The sequence below is a fragment of the Oncorhynchus nerka genome, linkage group LG15 (assembly GCF_034236695.1).
Source record: "Oncorhynchus nerka isolate Pitt River linkage group LG15, Oner_Uvic_2.0, whole genome shotgun sequence".
Lineage (NCBI taxonomy): Eukaryota > Metazoa > Chordata > Actinopteri > Salmoniformes > Salmonidae > Oncorhynchus > Oncorhynchus nerka.
Window position 1 is genome coordinate 51,139,796 of NC_088410.1, and position 18,423 is coordinate 51,158,218.

At 40.1% G+C, this 18,423-nt stretch overlaps 1 protein-coding gene across 1 annotated transcript in view; it reads right to left on the reverse strand.

Annotated features, from left to right (window-relative positions):
- The window catches only part of raly (RALY heterogeneous nuclear ribonucleoprotein), a 158,032-nt gene that overhangs the window by 33,353 nt on the left and 106,256 nt on the right, over window positions 1-18,423 (reverse strand). Inside the window, exons 4-8 of the mRNA XM_029682668.2 lie at window positions 15,248-15,295; window positions 15,085-15,157; window positions 13,580-13,627; window positions 8,143-8,300; window positions 7,204-7,320 (exon numbers count right to left, since the gene is read on the reverse strand). Of these exons, the coding sequence (XP_029538528.1) occupies window positions 7,204-7,320; window positions 8,143-8,300; window positions 13,580-13,627; window positions 15,085-15,157; window positions 15,248-15,295 (444 nt within the window). The remainder of the gene's footprint in view (window positions 1-7,203; window positions 7,321-8,142; window positions 8,301-13,579; window positions 13,628-15,084; window positions 15,158-15,247; window positions 15,296-18,423) is intronic.

An 18,423-nucleotide genomic window follows, 5' to 3' on the forward strand; every position in this document is an offset into this window, starting at 1 on the left:
GTGATCATGTCTCTGTCAGGGCCCAAAAAATAAAGGGACTGAAGGGCAGTATGGGTTGAGATGAACATTCTTGACTGCAGATCGGCAGTTCCAAACGCTGCCAGAGACCCGGAATGTAGTATTTACAGTTAACTATAGTATAAATACTGTAGTAAAAGAAAACAGTAGCATATATTATAGTAATTCATGTAGTGTAGTTGGGGGATTGTACTATGCTGTAGTATTTACTGTAGTGTTTTGTGGACTGTTTTGTGGTTGATTATACTGTAGTATTTAGTGTAGTGATTTTGTGGACATTACTATAATATTTAATATAGTGTTTTTATTTTATTATCGTTGACATAGAAGTGAAGGCTTTCTCCTTGAGGAAACCTACTGAAGAAATAGTGAAAATGATTAAAATACCCTTTTAGTGTAAGAGCTGTTTGAAAAGACCACCTGACATTTCATCCTGTTTTGGTGGAATGGAGTTTTGGCCTTCCTGGTGAGCTCACCAGGCGGTAAATTTGTTAATAAATAAGAAAGACAGTTCAAAACCTATCTGCTAATAGCAGCTAGTGTTCTGCTTTCCCTCCCAACTCAGACTACTCCCAGACAGTCCAAATTAGATTCTTGCTTGTGAAAAATTGTTCTTTGCTAACAAGCAATTTTTGCCTTTGTTTTTTTTTCTTCCATTTTAATTGAAAACAATCACAGTAAGGTACTTAATTGTTACCTAGAAGTTATGATATTGAAATAAAAATGGCTAAATTTGACCTTTCAAATATTTGAATGCACTATTATACTAATTGAGATTATTTATTAATTGGTCTGATTTGCTTGGCTGCAAATCTAAAAGTTTATTTTGTGGTTGATTAAACTGTACTTAAACTTGGCTGTGAAGACCTAACATTTTTAGTGTTGGGAGTTTCTCTCTACCCTACTTTCTATGTCCTCTAAAGGCATTTTCACCAGAGGTTGAAACCTAAATAAATGTTGCAATCGTTTCGAACAGAACCATTGTTCGAGAGAGAGAGAGAGAGAACCATTGTTCGAGAGAGAGAGAGAGAACCATTGTTCGAGAGAGAGAGAGAGAGAACCATTGTTCGAGAGAGAGAGAGAGAGAGAGAACCATTGTTCGAGAGAGAGAACCATTGTTCGAGAGAGAGAGAGAGAGAACCATTGTTCGAGAGAGAGAGAGAGAGAACCATTGTTCGAGAGAGAGAGAGAACCATTGTTCGAGAGAGAGAGAGAGAGAGAACCATTGTTCGAGAGAGAGAGAGAACCATTGTTCGAGAGAGAGAGAGAGAGAGAGAGAGAGAACCATTGTTCGAGAGAGAGAGAGAGAGAGAACCATTGTTCGAGAGAGAGAGAGAGAGAGGGAGAGAACCATTGTTCGAGAGAGAGAGAGAGAGAGAGGGAGAGAACCATTGTTCGAGAGAGAGAGAGAGAGAGAGGGAGAGAACCATTGTTCGAGAGAGAGAGAGAGAGAGAGAGAGAACCATTGTTCGAGAGAGAGAGAGAGAGAGAACCATTGTTCGAGAGAGAGAGAGAGAGAGAACCATTGTTCGAGAGAGAGAGAGAGAGAGAGAGAGAACCATTGTTCGAGAGAGAGAGAGAGAGAGAGAGAACCATTGTTCGAGAGAGAGAGAGAGAGAGAGAGAGAACCATTGTTCGAGAGAGAGAGAACCATTGTTCGAGAGAGAGAACCATTGTTCGAGAGAGAGAGAACCATTGTTCGAGAGAGAGAACCATTGTTCGAGAGAGAGAGAGAGAGAGAGAGAGAGAACCATTGTTCGAGAGAGAGAGAGAGAGAGAGAGAGAACCATTGTTTGAGAGAGAGAGAGAGAGAGAGAGAGAGAACCATTGTTTGAGAGAGAGAGAGAGAGAGAGAGAGAACCATTGTTTGAGAGAGAGAGAGAGAGAGAGAGAGAACCATTGTTTGAGAGAGAGAGAGAGAGAGAGAACCATTGTTTGAGAGAGAGAGAGAGAGAGAGAGAGAGAGAGAGAGAACCATTGTTCGAGAGAGAGAGAACCATTGTTCGAGAGAGAGAACCATTGTTCGAGAGAGAGAGAGAGAGAGATTGGCCCAGGCTACTGTTGAATGCGAAGATGGAGGGCTTTTTCATTGAAGAGAAAAAAAAGAACATGCCTACAGTGAAAAGGCTACAAGAGGAATGTCCTCTGCATGGTAAATGTTTAATATTGTAGTGGACTAAGATGAGAATAACATTGGCAGGGGCATATGCAGGTTACTTTTATTGATTTCCGTATTTATAATAATTTGTGTTATTATTTTTTAAGCCTATTGATGAATGAAAACCAGTTCTTTAAGTATACAAATTAAATTCCAACTGTAAATGGATTTACTTACTTTTGTTAATTAAGGTGTGGCTATTATTAAGCTTTACCTACTGCAGGCCTGTGATATGAAGGCAGTGCGCACCAGCTCTCCAACTGACTATGGCATTTGAACTTGAGGTGAGGAAGAATGTTTTCGGCCTTCCAGAGTTACTCCTATAATCTAACAATAATGCTGATCTTAAAAAAATATATTCTGATGCAAAATGAACAAATTAACCCCCTTCTGTACACCTTTATCTGTATAGCAGACACAGTACCTACAGTGGGGAGGACAAGTATTTGATACACTGCCGATTTTGCTGGTTTTCCTAAAATCCAGAAAATCACATTGTATGATTTTTAAGTAATTAATTAGCATTTTATTGCATGACATAAGTATTTGATAACCTACCAACCAGTAAGAATTCCGGCTCTCACAGACCTGTTAGTTTTTCTTTAAGAAGCCTTGTAACGGCAGACTTCCTCCTCTTCGGCTGAAGAGGAGGTGAAGCAGGGATCGGACCAAAATGCAGCGTGGTAAGTGTCCATATCGTTTATTATAAAACATAAACTCAACACTAAGAAATACAAAACAATAAATGTGAACGTGAACGAAAACCGAAACAGTACCGTGTGGTGACAAACACAGACACGGAAACAAAAACCCAAATATTGGCTACCTAAATATTGTTCCCAATCAGAGACAACGACTAACACCTGCCTCTGATTGAGAACCATATCAGGCCAAACACAGAAACAGCCAAACTAGACATCCAACATAGACTGCTCACTCAGATCACACCCTGACCAAACAAAACATATAAACATACATGTGTCAGGGCGTGACAAGCCCTCCTGTTCTCCACTCCTTAGCTGTATTAACTGCACCTGTTTGAACTTGTTACCTGTATAAAAGACACCTGTCCACACAGTCAATCAAACAGACTCCAACCTCTCCACAATGGCCAAGACCAGAGAGCTGTGTAAGGACATCAGGGATAAAATTGTAGATCTGCACAGGGCTGGGATGGGCTACAGGACAATAGGCAAGCAGCTTGGTGAGAAGGCAACAACTGTTGGCGCAATTATTAGAAAATGGAAAAGATGTTCAAGATGACCTCCAATCACCCTCGGTCTGGGGCTCCATGCAAGATCTCACCTCGTGGGGCATCAATGATCATGAGGAAGGTGTGGGATCAGCCCAGAACGACACGGCAGGACCTGGTCAATGGCCTGAAGAGAGCTGGGACCACAGTCTCAAAGAAAACCATTAGTAACACACTACGCCGTCATAAATTAAAATCCTACAGCGTACGCAAGGTCCCCCTGCTCAAGCCAGCGCATGTCCAGGCCCGTCTGAGGTTTGCCAATGACCATCTGGATGATCCAGAGGAGGAATGGGAGAAGATCATGTGGTCTGATGAGACAGAAATAGAGCTTTTTTGGTCTAAACTCCACTCGCCGTGTTTGGAGGAAGAAGAAGGATGAGTACAACCCCAAGAACACCATCCCAACCTTGAAGCATGGAGGTGGAAACAACATTATTTGGGGATGCTTTTCTGTAAAGGGGAAAGGACGACTGCACTGTATTGAGGGGAGGATGGATGGGGCCATGTATCGCAAGATCATGGCCAACAACCTCCTTCCCTCAGTAAGAGCATTGAAGATGGGTCGTGACTGGGTCTTCCAGCATGACAACGACCCGAAACACACAGCCAGGGCAACTAAGGAGTGGCTCCGTAAGAAACATCTCAAGGTCCTGGAGTGGCCTAGCCAGTCTCCAGACCTGAACCCAGTAGAACATCTTTGGAGGGAGCTGAAAGTCCGTATTGCCCAGCGAGAGGATCTGGAGAAGGTCTGTATGGAGGAGTGGGCCAAAATCCCTGGTGCAGTGTGTGCAAACCTGGTCAAGAACTACAGGAAACGTATGATCTCTGTAATTGCAAACAAAGGTTTCTGTACCAAATATTAGGTTGTGCTTTTCTGACGTATCAAATACTTATGTCATGCAATAAAAATCAAATTAATTACTTAAAAAACCTGCAAAATCGGCAGTGTTTCCAATACTTGTTCTCCCCACTGTATCTGACATAGAAATGCATCTCGGTGTCATCTCTCTGAAGAAGAAAAGTTTAGGCCTAGCCCCAGAAAGTATTCACATACCTTGACTTATTCCACATTTTGTTAAAGCCTGAATTTAAAATGTATTAATTTGAGATATTTGGTCACTGGCTTTCACACAATAGCCCATAATGTCAAATTGGCATTGTGCTTTTCAAATTTCTTACACATTAATAAAAAATGAAAAGCTGAAACGTCTTGAGTAAATAAGTATTCAACCCCTTTGTTATGGCAAGCCTAAATAGGTTCAGGAGTTAAAATTTGCGTAACAAGCCACATAATAAGTTGTATGGACTCATTTTGTGCAATAATAGTGTTTACCATGATTTTTGAATGACTACCTCATCTCTGTATCCCACAAGTACTATTATTGGAAGGTCCCTCAGTTGAGCAGTACATTTCAAAATCAGATTCAACCACAGAGACCAGGGAGTTTTCCAAAGCCTTGCTGAGGAGGGCACCTATTGGTAGAAGGGTAAAAATAAAAAAAGCAGACATTGAATATCCCATTTAACAATGTTGAAGTTATTAATTATACTTTGGATGGCGTATCAATACACCCAGTCACTAAAGATACAGTGGTCCTTCCTAACTCAGTTGAAGGAGAGGAAGGAAACCGCTCAGGGATTTCACAATTATGCCAATAGTGACTTTAAGTTAGTTACAGAGTTTAATGACTGTGATAGGAGAAAATTGAGGATGGATCAACAACATTGTGCTTCTACACCTGCATTGCTTGCTGTTTGGGGTTTTAGGCTGGGTTTCTGTACAGCACTTTGAGATATCAGCTGATGTACGAAGGGCTATATAAATAAATTTGATTTGATTTGATTTAGTTACTCCACAAAACTAACCTAATTGAAAGAGTGAAAAGAAGGAAACAGAATAAAAATATTCCAAAACATGCATCCTGTTTGAAACAAAGCACTAAAGTAATACTGCAAAAAAACGTGGCAAAGCAATGATATTTTTGTCCTGAATACGAAAGTGTTATGTTTTGGGCAAATCCAACACAACACATTACTGAGTACCACTCCATATTTTCAAGCATAGTGGTGTGTGCATCATGTTATGGGTATGCTTGTAAACGTTAAGGACTGGGGAGGTTTTCAGGATAAAAGAAATAAACAGAATGGCACTAAGTACAGGCAAAATACTGGAGAAAAACCTGGTTCTGTCTGCTTTCCATCAGACACAGAGATTAATTCACCTTTCAGCAGGACAATAACCAACAATAGAAGGCCAAATCTACACTGGAGTTGATTACTAAGAAAACTGTGAATGTTCTGGTCACGTTCTGACCTTTATTTCCTTTGTTTTGTCTTTATGTAGTATGGTCAGGGTGTGAGTTGGGGTGGGCAGTCTATGTTTTGTGTTTCTATGTTTTTCTATTTCTGTGTTCGGCCTAGTATGGTTCTCAATCAGAGGCAGGTGTCGTTAGTTGTCTCTGATTGAGAATCATACTTAGGTAGCCTGGGTTTCGCTGTTGGTTTGTGGGTGTTTGTTTCCGTGTCTGTGTTTGTCGCCACACGGTACTGGTTTGGTTTGTTCACGGTTATTGTTTTGTATTTTACTGTTCAGTTTATGTCTTTAAAATAAACATCATGAACACGCTTACCACGCCGCATCTTGGTCCGATCCTTACTCCTCTTCAAACGAAGAGGAGGAAATCTGCCGTTACAGTTCTTGAGTGGCCGAGTTACCGTTTTGACTTAAATCTACTTGAAAATCAATGGCAAGACCTGAAAATGGTTGTCTAGCAATGATCAACAACCAATTAAACAGAGCTTGAAACATTTAGAAAAGAATAGTGGGCAAACGTTGCACAATCCAGGTGTAGAAAGCCATTAGACTTACCCAGAAAGACTCACAGATGTAATCACTGCCAAATGTGCTCTACAAAGTATTGATATTTCTGTATTTAATTTTCAATAAATTTGTAAACATTTTGTAAACATATGTAAACATTTCTAAAGATATGTCTTCACTTTGTCATTATGGGGTATTGTGTGTAGATGGATGAGAAAAATATTTAATACATTCTGAATTCAGGCTGTATACTTTCTGAAGGCACTGTAAATATATATTTTTAATATTAATATTATAGCCTATCGGCCTATGCATGCAGTGCCCTGTTGCAGTTAGTGATAAAATCTCCGACAGCTACACTGTGAGGTGGACAATCATTGTTTTGGGAAAGTAAAAAATAAATACAGATTGGCTATAAAGTTTAGCATATGCTACACATTGAAACCCAATTAACAGTTACAAAAAGATGTATAGGCTGTAAGGGCAATTAAATTTGGCTCATATGGCCAATATCTCTTGATGGCGCTGGCTGCGCAAGGTCGGATCTGAACGCATATGTCCGTAAAATTTCTCAAATGTCCAATACATTTTCATCTTTCTAGTAACGTTGTCTGGCGACATTTTTTCCTGACGGAAACCCTGGCACACACACTGGAATAAGTTTCTGAGTGACAGAGTGAGGGCTTTTTGTGTGACTGGAAAATGCCGGTAACATAAAATACAATTTTTAACCCGTTCTCATGCTTTCAAAATAACGGTTCTGTTCTGGAACATTATAGATCACTTTCGTTTGTGGTTCTGATTTTGTTGCCTGAACCGGTTTCAACCCCTGGTTTTCACACAGACATTTTCGACCCTTGGTTGACTCCACCTGATAGAGAAAGAGTACTCTGTAGAGGTGTGCGCTGTAGAGTTGTATTTTTCTTGTGGCCTGATGGAGATGGAACTCACCAGCAGCGATGTGTTTGTCCTCTGTGATCCTTTCCAGTCGGCCAAGCAGCGCATCAATGTTGAACTTGATCTGAGTCAGCTCTGATTTGATATCCTGTAGCTCGTTGGAGTTCACCGCTGAGCCACCCATAACAGAAAACACCAGAGAGAGAGACAGAGCGAGAGAGAGCAAGGGACAGCAGAGAAGAGTGTTTAAGTTTAAAGGTCCAATGCAGCTATTTTCATCTAAATATTAAATAATCTCTGGGTAACAATGAAGTTCCTTATTGTGATTATTTTCAATTAAAATGGTCAAAAAGAAACAAAAAATAGCTTCTAAATAAAGAACAATTTCTCAAGCAATAATTTTTGCTAAGACTGTCTGGGAGTGGTCTGAGTGAGGAGGGGAAAACTGAAAACAAGCTGTTATTGGCAGAGAGGCACTAATTTACCAAATGGGGATGTCACCAGGCAGGCCAAAACTCCATCCCACCAAAACAGCATGAAATTTCAGGCGGCCTTTTCAAACAGCTCTTTTACTAAAAGGGCATTATCATCATTACCACAATTTCATAGTGTTATTCCAACCTCATAGTGTGGAAATATATATAAAAAACAGGAAAAATGTTTTTGATGGCATTGGGCCTTTAAAAGACATTCACTCTGACATTCATTGCAACGTAATAGCATGTGAATCAAGAGAAGATTGCTGTATATATGGTAACAACACTGCAAATGGTTATTACTCAAGACAATAACAATGATTTGTCCCGACAAAATTAAATCCATTATTTAACCTTAGAATTGACTGTTTTAAAGCAGATATAACATTATTCTAGATGAAAAGAGCTGGCTTTAGAGTTGTTCATGTTCAACCCAGCCAATTCAGGTCAAAGCTTTGTCTCGAAGTGGTCTCAAACTTTATTGGATAAATTGTATAGAGCGCCTGCGGAAACTCACACTTCTGCTTGATGGTGCTGCCGGGGAGGACTGAAGCACGTGCCAACAGCTTGACGGGCAAAGACTTGACCCGGCGCACCAGGGGCATGGCCATGCGAGGCCGCTTAACTGGTACCACTCGAGGCACTGGCGACACTCTGCCCCGGTACTCAAACAGCCTACAGAGGGAAAGACAAAGCATTTGGTGGAAGGATATTGATATATTCATAATGTACATTTCTGTATTGAGTTATGACAGTTCAGAGGTAAAAGGTCTTGAAAAGATCTTGACATGCCTGAAACATTGAAAGGGTCAACTGTAGCTATACTACAGTACAGTGCCATGGACTGAGAGTGGTGAATACATTTTATGGAGTTTGAGAGAACTACAGGTACCAAAATTAAGGAAACACTTGAGTACATGAGGGATACAAAATACACTGAACAAAAATATGAAACGCAACATGTAAAGTGTTGGTCCAATGTTTCATGAGCTGAAATGAAAGATCCCAGAAATGTTCCATATGCACAATAAGCTTACTTCTCTAATTTTCGGCACACATTTATTAACATCCCTGTTAGTGAGCATTTCTCCTTTGCAAAGATAATTCAGCCATCTGACAGGTGTGACATGTCAAGAAGCACATTAAACAGCATGATCATTACACAGGTGCACCTTGTGCTGGGGGACAATAAAAGGCCACTCTGCCACAGCTGTCTGAAGTGTTGAGGGAGTGTGCAATTGGCATGCTGACTGCAGGAATGTCCACCAGAGCTGTTACCAGAGAATGTAATGTTAATGTCTCTACCATAAGCCTCCTCCAATGTGTTTTATATAATTTGGCAGTACATCCGACCAGCCTTACAACCGCAGACCACGTGTATGGTGTCATGTGGGCAAGCGGTTTGCTGATGTCAACGTTGTGAACCGAGTGCCCCATGGTGGCGGTGGGGTTATGGTATGAGCGGCATATGCTATGGACAGCAAACACAATTGCATTTTATCGATGCCAATTTGAATGCACAGCGATACCATGACAAGATCCTGAAGCCCATTATCATGCCGTTCATTTGCCACTATCCCCTTATTTTTCAGCATGATAAAGCACTGCCCCATGTCGCAAGGATCTATACACAATTCCTGGATACTTTGGGATGCTCTGGATCAACGTGTACGACAGCGTGTTTCAGTTCACGCAAATATTCAATAACTTCGTACAGCCATTGAAGAAGAGTGGGACAACATTCCACAGGCCACAATCAACAGCCTGATCAACTCGATGCAAAGGAGATGTGTCTGGTGGTCACACCAGATACTGAAAGGTGTCTGTGACCTACAGATGCATATCTGTATTCCCAGTCATGTGAAATCCATAGATTAATTGACTGATTTACTTATATGTATCTTGAATCTTAAAAATGGTTGCATGTTTAGTTTATATTTTTGTTTAGTGTATATTGAAAGAAGGTGCTTCCACACACAGATTTGGTTCCTGAGTTAATTAAGCAATTAGCATCCAATCATGTTTAGAATCATGTATAAAAATGCCCAGTTGCCCGTTATTTTGGCTACCGTGGCTAGAAGAAAAGATCTCAGTGACTTTCAAAGAGGCGTCTCAAAGGAGAAGAATGGGGTTTAAAGGGTGTGTGTGTGTGTGTGTGTGTGTGTGTGTGTGTGTGTGTGTGTGTGTGTGTGTGTGTGTGTGTGTGTGTGTATGTGTTTTGTGTGTGTCAGTCACCAGACTTCAACCCAATTGAACACTTATGGGAGATTCTGGAGCAGCGCCTGAGACAGCCTTTTCCACCACCTTCCAAAAGAAATTTCATATTTAGTTTCTTTGACGAATGGTCTCTATGACTACATCCCTGTATGATTGCATCCCTCCAATAGAGTTCCAGACACTTGTAGAATCTATGCTAAGGTGCATTGAAGCTGTCCTGGCAGCTTGTGGTGCCCCAGCACCTTATTAACACCCGTTATGTTAGTGTTTCCTTTATTTTGGTAGTTACCTGTATATTGCCTTTAAGGGTATATGAGTCCACTGCGCTGTAAAGATTTAGATAAGCAAGGATTTTGAGGAAAAAAGGTTTCTATCTGGTGTGTTGCGATTGAAGTAATAGGCTATCGCCTCTGCTTCAAAGCGGTATCTGCAGTCCAGACAGAGAGCAGGTTCGCCGGTTACGTCAGCGGCTCCCCGAAGACTGGGGGTTTTGGAGATCACTTGAAAGCAGAAGGGCAATGAAATTATTGGGTGTATCTCTCTGTAATATATTGATCCCAGTCAAAGGCAGCCTCTGACAGCCGTAACTCTGAATTGGACATCACAGAGAGGGTATAAATAAACTCCCCTGGATGGTTGAAATGTGTTCCTCATCTGGATATTATGTTCAGACGTCTGCAAACACGGGCATCCAGCGGAGAGCACCAGCGGGGCTTCTATAGCCACTGAAACAGGGGCGGCCAAGAGATGGGGGAAAAGATACTGCCAAAGTTTGCTTGGCAAAGGTTGTTTTGTGAAACTAAAGCTGGACTTAAAAGCTGGTTGAGCTTTCTTTATGGGAACGAGTTTGAAGACCTTCCAGTGATGATGAGTGGAGAACAAAAGGCAAAAACATCTCTCACAAAAAGTCTCTGGATAGTAAATATAGAGATTATATAGTTTGCACCCTCTGTATGACTGCTTTATAATGCCATCAGTGACTGAGCTTTTGGGAGATTGCAAAACAATGTATCTCTTTATTTAATTTACTGTGAATGTTCGCCGTTGCAAAATTCTTCTTTCTACCTCATTTGTGCTAAGTAGAGTTTTACTGAAAGGGTATTAACAGGTGGGCAATTCCACAGTAACAGAATGCTGAGACACAGATTCTTCACTTTAAAAGTATGCCAAACAAAAACCATTGATTGCAAAGTTAAACAAACCACACAAATCTATGCACAAGGACTACTTTTAACAATTTCCACAGAACATTTTACAAAAACACATTTACTCGAAGAACAGTGCAGCTGTAAAGTTTGGTAACAGAATGACTAACAATCTCCCTCAGGTTTTATGACCAAGGCACTTGGTCTCAGTGCAAGAGGTGCAAGAGGCGTCACTACAGTCCCTGGTTTGAATCCAGGCTGTATCACATCCGGCCGTGATTAGGAGTCCCGTAGGCCGGCGCACAATTGGCCCAGCGTCGTCAGGGTTTGGCCGGGGTAGGCCGTCATTGTAAATCTTAATTTGTTCTTAACTGACTTGCCTAGTTAAACAAAGGTTCAATTTAAAAAAAGTTCAGGAGTAAAATGTTGCTTAATAAGTCACATAATAAGTTGCATGGACTCTGTTGAATGACTACCTCATCTCTGTACCCCACACATACAATTATCTGTAAGGTCCCTCAGTCGAGCAGTGAATTTCAACCAAAGATTCAACTACAAAGACCAGGGAGGTTTTCCAATGCCCTTGTAAAGAAGGGCACCTATTGGTAGATGGGTAAAATTAAAAAAGTATACATTGAATATGCCTTTGAGCAGGGTGGTTATTAATTACACTTTGGATGATGTATCAGTCACTAAGTTGCCGGAGAGGAAGGAAACCACTCAGGGTTTTCACCATTAGGCCAATGGTGAGTTTAAAACAGTTAAATAGCGGTGATCGGAGATCAGAGGATGGATTAACCTCTTAAGTCGACCCTCTACTTTTTTGAACATTATGTTAAAAATCGCGCAACATTTCAGCGCCCTGCTACTCATGCCAGGAATATAGTACATGCATTTGCTTAGTCTGTGTGGATAGAAAACACTCAGACGTTTATAAAACTGGTTAAATCACTGCTGTGGCTTTACCAGAACGGCATTTACATCGAAAAGCACAGGAAAAACTGATCACTGAAAATGGGAAAATATATCCATGCGCTACTTGAACCCATTGATAAAGGTGAACCACAATTAATTGACTGAGGTTGCAGTACCTACAGCTTCCACACGGTGTCTAGAGTCTTGTCATTTCCCTTCAAGTTTTTTCTTGGTCAAACACATGCAGGGCACCGTATCTCCTATGGTCTAGGACCGGATATTTTCATTGAGTTTCTAGCCGGACATTTTTCCAGACGGACAGCTAATGATCTTTACATCGCCTCCTGATGAATTTTATCGCTTATTAACGTTTACTAATACCTAAAGTTGCATTACAAACGTATTTCAAAGTGTTTTGTGAAAGTTTATCGTCGACTTTTTGAATTTAAAAAAATGACGTTACGTTTTGAAACGATGTTTTTTTCGTTTATCACACAGTCTACATATAACGATATCTAGGCTTTATATGGACCGATTTAATCGAAATAAAGACCCAAATAGTGTTTATGGGACATCTAGGAGTGCCAACAAAGAAGATGGTGAAAGGTAATGAATGTTTTCTATTTTATTGTGCGGTTTGTGTAACGCCGAAATGCTAATTATTTTGTTTACGTCCCCTGTGGGTCTTTTGGGGTGTTGCATGCTATCAGATAATAGCTTCTCATGCTTTCGCCGAAAAGCATTTTAAAAATCTGACTTGTTGCCTGGATTCACAACGAGTGTAGCTTTAATTCGATACCCTGCATGTGTATTTTAATGAACTTTTGAGTTTTAACTAATACTATTAGCATTTAGCGTAGCGCATTTGCATTTCCAGAGCTCTAGTTGGGACGCAAGCGTCCCGAGTAGGAGCAACAGGTTAACAACATTGTAATTACTCCACAATATTATCCTATTTGACATAGTGAAAAGAAGGAAGCCTGTGCAAATAAACCAAAACAATGGAGCTAAGCACAGGCTAAATCCTAGAGGGAAACCTAGTTCAGTCTGTTTTCCACCAGACACTGGGAGATTAATTCACCTTTCAACAGGACAATAATCTAAAACACAAGGCCAAATCTACACTGTATTTGCTTACCAAGAAGACATTGAATGTTCCTGAGTGGCCGAGTTACAGTTTTTAATTAAATCTACTTGAAAATCTATCTAGCTTGACGACTTTTGAAAAGAATAAATATGGAAACTTATCCAGAAAGACTCACAGCTGTAATCGCTGCCAAAGGTGCTTCTACAAAGTATTCACTCAGGGATGCGAATACTTACTGTATGTGGGGTTTTGGTAACAGAATGACAAGATGCTAGGCAATGTTTCTTAAACTTACAGAAGGCAAATCTTTTCAGCAAACTAAATATAAATGTTGATATTAGTTGAGAGGTTTCTTTACTTCAACATTATGTTTTGATGTATTTCTAAGACCTTTTCTGCTAAATGTTTTCTTAGACCCCTTTTCCATATGTTTGACCAGAAATCTAAACCTTTGATTATTACAATTTTTTGGGATGGAAAATGTATGCCTTCATTTCTCTTAGTTTCAAATTTGATGTGCTCCTATGAACATCACATGTTGATGCTCATGGGTATTTTTAGATGGAAATGCTCTGGTGTAATCCACTCACCTGCCATATAATTCATTTCTGTAGTAGTGATAATCAAAGTCGTACCCACTGAAAGATAAAAAAAAATATATATATATATACACTGCCGTTCAAAACTTTGGGGTCACTTAGAAATTTCCTTGTTTTTGAAAGAAAAGTCAAATTTTTTGTACTTTAAAATAACATTGTATTGATCAGAAATACAGTGTAGACTTTGTTAATGTTGTAAATGACTATTGTAGCTGGAAACGACAGATATTTTAATGGAATATCTACATAGGCGTACAGAGGCCCATTATCAGCAACAATCACTCCTGTTTTCCAATGCCACATTGTGTTAGCAAATCCAAGTTCATAATTTTAAAAGGCTAATTGATCATTAGAAAACCCTTTTGCAATTATGTTAGCACAGCTGAAAACTGTGGTAATTAAAGAAGCAATAGAACTGGCCTTCTTTAGAAACAGCGCAACCTTGCTTTAGAAGGACAACATCCCGGAGTCGCCTCTTCACTGTTGACGTTGAGACTGGTGTTTTGCGGGTACTATTTAATGAAGCTGCCAGTTGAGGACTTGTGAGGCGTGTGTTTCTCAAACTAGACACTCAAATGTACTTATCCTCTTGCTCAGTTGGGCACCGGGGCCTCCCACTCCTCTTTCTATTCTGGTTAGAGCCCGTTTGCACTGTTTTGTGAAGGGAGTAGTACACAATGTTGTACGAGACCTTCAGTTTCTTGGCAATTTCTTGCATGGAATAGCCTTCATTTCTCAGAACAAGAATAGATTGACGAGTTTCAGAAGAAAGTGCTCGTTTCTGCCCATTTTTAGCCTGTAATCGAACCCACAAATGCTGATGCTCCAGATACTCAACTAGTCTAAGGAAGGCCAGTTGTATTGCTTCTTAATCAGAACAACAGTTTTCAGCTGTGCTGACATAATTGCAAAAGGGTTTTCTAATGATCAATTAGCCTTTTAAAATGAGAAACTTGGATTAGCTAACACAACATGCCATTGGAACACAGGAGTGATGGTTGCTGATAATGGGCCTCTGTACGCCTATGTAGATATTCCATAAGAAATCTGCCATTTCCAGCTACAATAGTTATTTACAACATTAACAATGTCTACACTGTATTTCTGATAAATTTGATGTTATTTTAATGGACATAAAATTTGCTTTTCTTTCAAAAACAAGGACATTTCTAAGTGATCCCAAACTTTTGAACAATAATGTATATTTATGTATACATATAATTAAACAACATTATAACATTCTGGAATGACAATTAGCATCAAAAGTTTCCTAATTTCCTCAAATTCCTCTCCATTGTATGCCCCGGTCTCAGAAAAAGACAGATCAGAGCTGTATGGCAAAAAGCCCACTGTCCGGTTCTATCAGATCAGTGATGTTGAAGGATAGGAAATGAGTAAAGGAATTATCAGCAATTACCGTATTGAGACAATTGAGATTGAACCCTTATTACTTATTGCCCCGTCCCTTCCATGAAGCTTTACTCCCTATGGAGTACCTGTAGAGAGCAGTGGCAGACCTCTTCAGCCCTTTGGGTCTGTTGGGCTTGGGTTCCCCCGCCATGTTGATGTCTGAGGAAAAACGGAGAGGGAGAATGTTACAGAGAAATTTAGAAAAATGTAGTAAAAAGTCACAGGAGTCTCTCAATCATCAATATCAACCTTGCCCTCTGGGTCTGTTGGGCATGGGCTCCCCCGCCATGTTGATGTCTGAGGAGGAGAGGAGTGGAGAAAAGGGGTGTTACAGAGAAAAGCAGATGGATCGAGACAAAATGAGTCTCAATTATCAATTGTATCAACATCACCCTTATCATCTGTTATTAAAGGGGCAATCTGCGATTGTTACACCAATTTTGGGACTTTTAAATTCATACAGTACACTGAGTGTACTAAACATGCCCTTTCCATGGCATAGTCTGACCAGATGAATCTAGGTAAAAGCTATGATCACATTGATTTCACCTGTTAAATCCGATTCAATCATTGTAGATGAAGGAGAGGAGACAGGTTAAAGAAGGATTTTTAAGCCTTGAGTCAATTGAGACACGGATTGTGTATGTGTGCCATACAGAGGGTGAATGGGCAAGACAAAATATTGAAGTGACTTTGAATGGGGTATGGTAGTAGGTGACAGGCACACCAGTGTGAGTGTGTCAAGAACTGCAACGCTGCTGGGTTGTTCATGCTCAACAGTTTCACAACTTTGGGAAGCATTGGAGTCAACATTGGCCAGCATCCTTGTGGAATGCTTTCGACAGGGATGCCCCGACAACTCGAGGCTGTTCTGAGGGCAAAAGGGGGTAAGACTCAATATTCAGAAGGCGTTCCTAATGTTTTGTACACTTAGTGTATAGCTATTGATTCTTGAAGGATATAACGTAGAAATGCTTTATGAACTTAGTTCAATTGTTGTACCCCATCAGAACCCAAAATAAGCTTGTTTTATCATTTTGTTTGTACACAATAAGTGTGAACAAGCACTTTATAGCCTTAAAAATTGTTGAGACTATATTTTCTATCTCATGGGTGGTCAGTCCTTGCATATACACATCTCTGTCTGAATTTGAGAGTGGTTACATTTTGTCCAGTCCCATCCCTCAGCTATTTACCAAATCAGTGGCGGGGTGTCACTTTGTTATTGTTTGAACTGCAGATTGCCCGTTTAAATGGACAGTGCACTCAAATAAAACAATTACAAATAGGTTTCTGTACCCTGTAAGCAGTTTATGGACAAGGTAAGAGAGCAATCAATGCTTTGGTTTGGTTTACCTGCCGACTCTCCGCATTTGTGGAACAAATCCAATACAAGTCAATATCCCTGGTATTAGGTTTCGGAGACAGTGGTCGGATAAACAAAACCAAAGCATGGACTGCTGTCTTACCTTGTCCATAGACTGTTTACAGGATAAGGAAACCAATATGTAATTTTGTAATTTGGGTGAACTTTAATATTACATCAAACATAGACATACAATAAAGAGCAGGACTCCTTTCATCTCTCTTAGACGAGGACGTTTTCTGCTGAAGGTGTAAGTGCTGCAATATTATGTCTGACATTTGGGAGTCAGGTAACGGTGAATCAACATAAATGGCACAATGTAAACCGTTTCAAAATAACAAGAATATCTAGACCCCACCCTTTGATCTCTGCATGGAACCTAGCCATAACACAAAGGCAAGCCCACAGAAATAGGGTGAATCTGCCCCTAGCCTTTTAACACGTACGTACATATGCCAACCACGGCTAAGGGAAATGCTGGCATCTAAATATATTTGGTTAATTTTTTTAAATGAATTTAATTTATTCTCCCCTGGAAAGAGAGGGCTACAGCGGTGGCTATATTTCATCACCACTTGAGATTCTTGCCTCATCACCAAGCGAGGAAGATATTTCGGTGAGTATTATGGCTTGGAGAAGTTTTACCTTGCTGGGGCAGAGGGGAGTGAGAACAAGGGTGGATCAAGTCAAGTAAGCAACAAAGTGAGGTAGTTTGGGCGTCTAATCAGATCTACTGTATGCAGAGAATGTGGCGTGAGTGAGGCAAGGTTGTAGATATCATCCAATTGAATTGTGTGTGTGTGTGTAATTAGATATATTGTATGCAGAGACCATGGCATGAGTGAGGCAAAGTTGTAGATATAATGGGTTATCGTAAACTCTGAAGCCAGACAGGATTATCAAGGCTTATGCTTTGGCGACATCTACGGGCTGATTGTTATGTGGACACGTTATTGATCTCCTTGGTTACATTTGAATAAACTTCAAGTATTTACCAATGTCATGACTCTCTCTCTCTTTGGTGAGGATCAAAAGGACCCATCAGCTAGACAAATGTCTGAGGATAGCCAGACTCCCCCCTCTTCCCACAGGAGAGGAGAGGGGGGAGTTTGGCCTGTTTTATGACTTAAATGCCTTGCAGAAACTCTCCCACACGCAGAAATGGAAGGCTGAAAATCCTTTGTTACTCAGAGAGACTGTGCCGCCAAAACTTTAACATCAAACAATGGACATTGAAACAATATTTCTAACATAAAGAATGTTGGGAATGATGACAGAATATGGGAAATTAATGTCTATTTTGTGATGCCATTAAAATGATCAGAAAGACATGATGGAAACATTGTAACTAAGAGCTTCCACACAGTATATATCAGATTTACATCTAAATGTTGTAAAACGTATGATTAAATATGAAACTATTTTTGAAACGATAGAAATGTGATTTTAGTCTTCTAATGAGATAATGGTTTTCATGTTTGTTGCACACAAACTAAGCCACGCCCCTAATGAGGTCAGAGGGAAGAACAGTTCCCTCTCACCACCATATGTACCTCTGATGTATCCATTCTAACGGACATTCCAAGACAAAGAGGCATACAACTAAAAAGGACAGAGACGTACATCGAACTACTTGCCATAGACGGATCGAATGGTTTCAAAAGAGAGACAGCAGAGAAATACATCTATGCGTAAATATATGTTGCATTTCGGTTGTTAAGGTGCTAAATATTCTGACTACGGTGAGCGTAGTTTCCAAATATATGTACGAGAAGTTGACTCTCTCCTTACATACCCCTCCCCTTTCCATTGTGTAACCAGAAGGTCATGTTTTTGTTAGTCCAATAGGGACTGTTTTCATTGCATTATGTTAGTAATCAATAACCTATACTGTGTGTGTGTTTTATGTATTTCTGTGTGATTATTTAGTTAGTAAATAAATAATTAAGCCAATTTGTGTATCGCTGATTCATCACTTAGGTTAGGGTTCGTGCAGATTTACGAATTAGACTGATATGAGGAAATAATGAATAGTTGACTTATTGATGTAAGAGATATT